Here is a 6,000-nt window from a genome sequence, read left to right as displayed (position 1 = left end):
TCATCAGAGGTCAGCATCCTTACTTTAGTTAGAACTGCCGGGAGCCTTGGCCCTTAGATCGCTCAGTCGGTGGAGCAAGAGCCTCTTAATCATGGGGCCGTGGGCCTCACGCTGGGCAAAAGATTCCTGCATTGCATGGTATTGAACTATATAACCCTCAGGGTCCCCTGCAACTCTATGAAATCGCGCCCTCTGGCTTGGAAGCCTGAACTTAGTGCCCAGATCTGTAGGAGGCGACTACGGTGACTCCACTTTGCACGCGCTCAAAAGAACCGTTATCAGAACGTCCCTTCCTCTGGGGACGAGCCTTGGAGAGCAAACGAGAGCTGAGCAAAGAAGAGTTGCTGCAGGGGCACCTGCCCATGGCTTAAAAGGAAAAGGGAAAGAGGTCGCGAATCTGACGCGGGGCAGAGTGCGTGACAATGGGTGGGCAGGGCTTTCCTTTCTCCCCGGCCTGGCGGTGCTGAAGGGGGAGAGCGGTTTGTTCTCGACGGCCCTCCTCCTCCTGTCCCCATAAAGGAGCTTGACTGGAGAGAGCCTTCACGTCTCATGCCCCTTCGGCTCCGCCTGTGCCAACCTGACCAGCACCTGCTCCGTTCCAGATCGCGCACCTGTCCTTCGCCACCCCTCCTTGGGGCCACAGTGGGGTTGGGTGGCCGCCTCCCCGCGTGCTCTCCAGCCCCTCTGCGCCCCCGACCTCTCATGGACGGGGCGGGCGCCGCGCCCTGAGGATGGAGAAACTGGCGAAGTTCCCGTCCCGGGGCGCCTTTGCGCCGGGCCAGCCGCAGCCTCCGCAGCAAGCGGACGACGACGAAGAGGACGAAGAGGAGGACGAGGACTGCTACGCCGAGCTGCTGGCCCAAGGCTTGCTGGACGAGGCGCCCCAGGCCGGCTCGGTGCCCGGAGGACGGCGCCGCGGGGCCCACGAGCCGGGGCTCCGCGCGGGGATCAAGACAGGTGAGGGGGCAGCTGCACGCCGGCCAGCGGGAAGGGGCAGCCCAGAGAGAGGGGGTCACAATCCCTCAGGGCCGGTGGGGGCAGCCTCGGATCCGGGAGCCCTTCCTCGTGTGTCCCTGCTGTTGCGCACTCTGCACCAGCCCCGGGGATTTGTCACCACCCCCTGCTCCCGTTTGTATGCCTTTGGCACTGGGAACAGAGACCAGGATGGAGGATGCTCGGGTTTAAACTCCTTGTCTTCCCCTCCCGCCCACGGATGCGAAGGGAACGTCTTTCCAAATAATTGCAGTGGAAAGAGATGCCACTGAGCCAATGCCGAGTTTTTCTCGTTTCCATTGCATTCCAAGTACGCAGTGAAAAGGATGCACAGTTCATCCCCCCTCCCCACATCACCCCCTCAGTTTGGTGAGAAAAGTACAAAGGCTTTCATTCCCACCGAATTCCCTCCCTTTCGCTGCCGTTCTCTCTCTGAAACCCAGATCCTTAACATATTTACAGAAAGCGAAAGGCTGCAAGAGGTCCCCTTGAACTCAGCGGGACTTCCTTCTAAATAAATACATAGGCTTGGAATGCGAATCTCTCCCTGATTTTAGCTGGGCTTCTTAGAATTACAGTCACAGAGCTTGGCTTCAGTTTACTATACAGATGTGCAAGGTGGTGTCTTTTAGTGGTGTAGTGTTTGCTGGTGCTAAAGTCTGCAAGTCCGAGGTGGACATTCCCGCAGCTGGGTATCTACAGATTCCAAATTGGCAAGGGAACATTTACTGGAGTAATTTCTATTGGTGCATGGGGTTTTGTTACCGAGGTACCCAAAATTCAACAGTCTGCATGTGAGATATGAATATAATAGCTAAAACAACAGCATTGATTGGACCAAATATTCACCTCTTCCCGTATGCCTACCAAACATTCTTCTTTTCACACCTTTTAAAACTCTGTATAGCTCTATGATAAGAAGACAAAACCAGAAGTCATCCGCTGCAGCCATGGGGATGTTGCTCTTGTTGCATTGGGAATATGGGGTGTGTTTGTGTGTATGCTCGATGTGGCTCTTTGCCTTTGCAACACACCTGATCTGGATTAGGCTTCTCCCCATGCGGCTCTGATTTGCACCAAGAGGGAAAAGCTCCCATCCAAGAAATCCAAGTTCAAAATTGTGTGGAGTTCCCAGGTACAGGCATAGCAAAATAAAATGAACCAACAGCCCACAGTTCATTTTGATTCATTGTATTTTCTTCTTAAACTCCCTTGTGCTCAGAAATTCATTTTAACCGTGAACCCCTTTCCTTGGAAGAGGAAGATGGGAAGAGCCATGAAAGTAAGATAAAATCTCTGAACAAACACTCACCTCCAAAGAAAACGATCACTCAGATGATGAAGGATAAGAAGAAGCAGACGCAGCTCACCTTGCAATGGTAAGACCACTGGCCACGCCAGAGTCCTCCCCCATCGCTCTGCCTGGACACTGAGGTCCAGCTCCGAGGGCCTTCTGGCGGTTCCCTCACTCACTGCGAGACGCCAAGTTACAGGGAACCAGGCAGAGGGCCTTCTCGGTAGTGGCGCCCGCCCTGTGGAACGCCCTCCCATCAGATGTCAAAGCGATAAACAACTACCTGACATTCAGAAGACATCTGAAGGCAGCCCTGTTCAGGGAAGTTTTTAATATGTGACATTTTAGTGTATTTTTCATCTTTGTTGGAAGCCGCCCAGAGTGGCTGGGGAAACCCAGCCAGATGGGTGGGGTACAAATAATAAATTATTATTATTATTATTATTATTATTATTATTATTATTATTATTACTCTGAACACTTACTGAGGAGTGAGTCCCATTAAACTCAATGGCTTTGGAGTAGACATGCAATGCCCCTTTCCTGCTACTCCAGGGGTATACAACATGGTGCCCTCCAGATATTATGGACTATAATTCCAAGAATACTTGCCCATCAGCCATGCTGGATGGGGTTTATGGAAGCTGCAGTCCAAGCACCTAGAGTGCTCCATGCTGTGTACACAGTGTTACTTTCCCCCGTTTAATGTGTCCATTTTTAATTGTTTTAGGCTAGAGTGATTTCCATGTAAGCCTAAATATGGATTACCAGGACTGCAATAATCATCATCATCATCATCATCATCATAATAGTAATAATTTCACCCTGCCCATCTGGGTTGCCCCAGTCATTCTGGGTGGCTCTTTGGGTGGCTTTGTGACAGCTGATCCAAGCTTTGGCTTCACATGTCCTTCACACGCCGGATTGTGGTTAAACAAACCTTGGTTACAAATCATGGTTGAGGATGAGTGATCTTAACCACGATCCTACATGCAGGTGGCACACACTAAACCAGAGCTTAAGCAAACTGCTGTGCCCTGCTGAGCTAAAAGGACAGCCAGGCAGTTGTTATATGCTCCCTGGAAGCCAATACACCTCTGCATTCATGCTAGCCTATGGTTTGGCTTAGGGTTAGGTCAGAGACAGGGCTATTAGCATTTAGGAAAAATGATTGGAAGAAAGTGGTGGAGGTATTCACACAGTACAAAAGGCCCAGGACTTTTTTTTTTCTAATTTCTGGACTGGTCAGTAACAATAATAATAAGAAAAGTAGATAAACTAGGATTAAGGACAGAGTATTTCATGTTATTGGTTTGTTTTCCACCTTTAGGTTGGAAGAGAATTATATTGTATGTGAAGGGGTTTGTTTGCCGAGGTGCATCCTCTATGCCCATTACCTAGACTTCTGCAGGAAGGAGAAACTTGAACCTGCCTGTGCTGCCACATTTGGAAAGGTAAATAAGGCTGCTTTCATTTCATTGCTTTTTTGAAATAAACAAAACCAGTTCCCTCATTTTTTTCAAGAGGCGTTTAATTTGAGCCTCTGATTTCTCCCATGATAACAGGACTGAGCAAAGCCCTCTGTGCTTTCAGTGAAATTTATTTTAAATCTTACTCCTGGTAGGGTATGCTCAATGTCCTTCTTTGTTTTGCAACACGGGACTGAGAAGGGGCAGTAGTAGAAGCTGGGGATTTGCAGGAGGATAGAATCAGTCCTTCACCTGAAGAGGTGCAGGGTAGAGGAAAAGGATTGCTGGAGTCGGCAAAGTTGAAAGGCATGTAACTTTTGTAATAATTACTGTGAGAACAGGGCACAGTTAATGAAAGAGATTGAAAAGGATAGGGCTGCAGGTGGCAGATCTTTCCTCTTCCCTCCTACCCCCAATTGACAAAAATCCACCCACGCTTTAATGTTGAACTCATTTAATCAAAGTGAGACGTGGGCTTTCCAAATTAAATCCAAACTACTAGGAACTGGTGAAACTAAATACCAAGAAAGCTTCAGAGTTCAAAAAACACCCATGATATCTCCCAATTGCTTTGTGGAGCTGAAACACATTAGTTTAATGAAATGGGGGAGGCGGTCCATGTCTCCCAATGACATTAAATGACTTCACTACCAACAAGAGTGAATTAACCTTAATTCCTACCCCCAACTGCATTACTTCTTTTTCTGAATTTTGGCAACAGTAGGATTATCTCTTTCTATTAGATGCGGGGCTTTTCGGCTCCAGGGTATTTGCTCTGTTGTTGGCTGCTGAGCTGTGGTGTCTGTGGCTTTTGGCAGCTTGGCTCACCCTCAGTTGTGCCGTTGCAGAAGTCACTTCCAAGGAGGGCCTTTTCAAAACAAGATTAGCTATGCTGCTGAACTGAAAAACAACAACCCAGTATCGGCACATCTCAAGTTCAGAGTTCCTTATCTCAAACCGCATTGAATAAATTGGTTCTCCAAGCTAAAAAAACCCTTGTTTTAAAACCCACCTGGCTTTTTGGTAACTTTCCAGCTACTCATATTGCCCAGTTGTCTTGTTGATGCTTCCAGGGCAATTTACATGGGATGCTAAAAGTGACACTGGGCTTTTCTTGTGCCACTTGCCGAAAATTGTTTGATTCTTGTTATTGTGACACAGAATGTGGAAGAACATCTGCCTTGTGTGCAGAGTGTCCCAGGTTCAATCCCCAGGTAGGGATGGGAGATTTATCTGCCTGGAACCCTGGAAATCTCTTACCTGCCGTTGTAGACACATCTGAGCAAAATGGACCATTGGCTTGACTTGGCATAAGGCAGCTTCCTGTGTTCCTAGATGTAAATTTTAAGCTATGGAGGTTTTACATTCAGGTTTCATAATGTGGGAAATGAGAGCAGCAGGGGAGATGAACACAATGCCACAGCCTTTTCCCTCCCATTATAGATATTTAATTTCTGATCTTTCACTGTAGACTATTCGTCAGAAATTTCCTCTTCTCACCACAAGGCGGCTGGGCACCAGAGGCCACTCAAAGTAAGAGATACTCCTCCTCTAGCGCTTCAGAGCTGTGATTTCTCAATCTATAAATGTGTGTGTTAAGCCATAAAATCTTTCATCAGACAATGGGAATTCTCATATGAGATGAATTAATAAATAGTCTCTAAAACAGGGTGCAGAATGTATTTCAGACATGGAGCCATATATTCTTGTGGCTGATCTTCCAGGGGCTGCATAGATCGGGCCAAATAAAAAGCAGGCAGGGCCAAAGGTCCTAGCCACACTTGCCAAAATAATCACACACACACACACACACACACACACACCCGCAGTCACACACAGCAGTTAGGCTTGAAAAAAGCCTCCTATTGGAGCTGATAGGAGGCTTTTCTCCAAACCTAATTGTGGAACTGGCCATTATTGATGGGGAAGATTAATGATAGAATGATAGCTCTGGGTCCAACTCCCAAGAAGAAAGCTATTAATTAAAAGGCCCCTCAAAGCCTCAGTAGCACTTGGCCTGTCCACACTTACAGCAATTACGTTTTACAATTCTTAAAATATGCACAGATGAGGTCTGAAGAAAACAAAAAAACCAACCAGGACATCAACATGGAAAATGCTGGGGTGCAACAGATTAGCAAATCAAAATGTCTTTAGGATGATTCACAAGCATATCATTGGCAGACCCTGTCCCACTAAAAAAGGCCACAAATACTTAAAAACCTTCAGATTAAATGACAAAAG

At 47.5% G+C, this 6,000-nt stretch overlaps 1 protein-coding gene across 2 annotated transcripts in view; it reads left to right on the top strand.

Moving 5' to 3' along the window:
* The first annotated feature begins 293 nt into the window (after positions 1-293).
* Positions 294-6,000, top strand: part of RFX6 (regulatory factor X6) — a 29,208-nt gene continuing 23,501 nt past the window's right edge. Inside the window, exons 1-4 of one of the 2 annotated variants that reach the window (XM_083435247.1) lie at positions 294-957; positions 2,216-2,372; positions 3,618-3,741; positions 5,228-5,289. In XM_083435247.1, coding sequence (XP_083291373.1) covers positions 732-957; positions 2,216-2,372; positions 3,618-3,741; positions 5,228-5,289 — 569 coding nt within the window. In that variant the 5' untranslated portion in view covers positions 294-731. The remainder of the gene's footprint in view (positions 958-2,215; positions 2,373-3,617; positions 3,742-5,227; positions 5,290-6,000) is intronic. The other variant, XM_083435246.1, reaches the window with a different exon arrangement.

This window comes from Podarcis tiliguerta (genome assembly GCF_965153285.1).
Source record: "Podarcis tiliguerta genome assembly, chromosome: 3".
Classification (NCBI taxonomy): Eukaryota; Metazoa; Chordata; class Lepidosauria; order Squamata; family Lacertidae; genus Podarcis; species Podarcis tiliguerta.
This window is presented reverse-complemented; position numbering and strand designations above follow the sequence as displayed.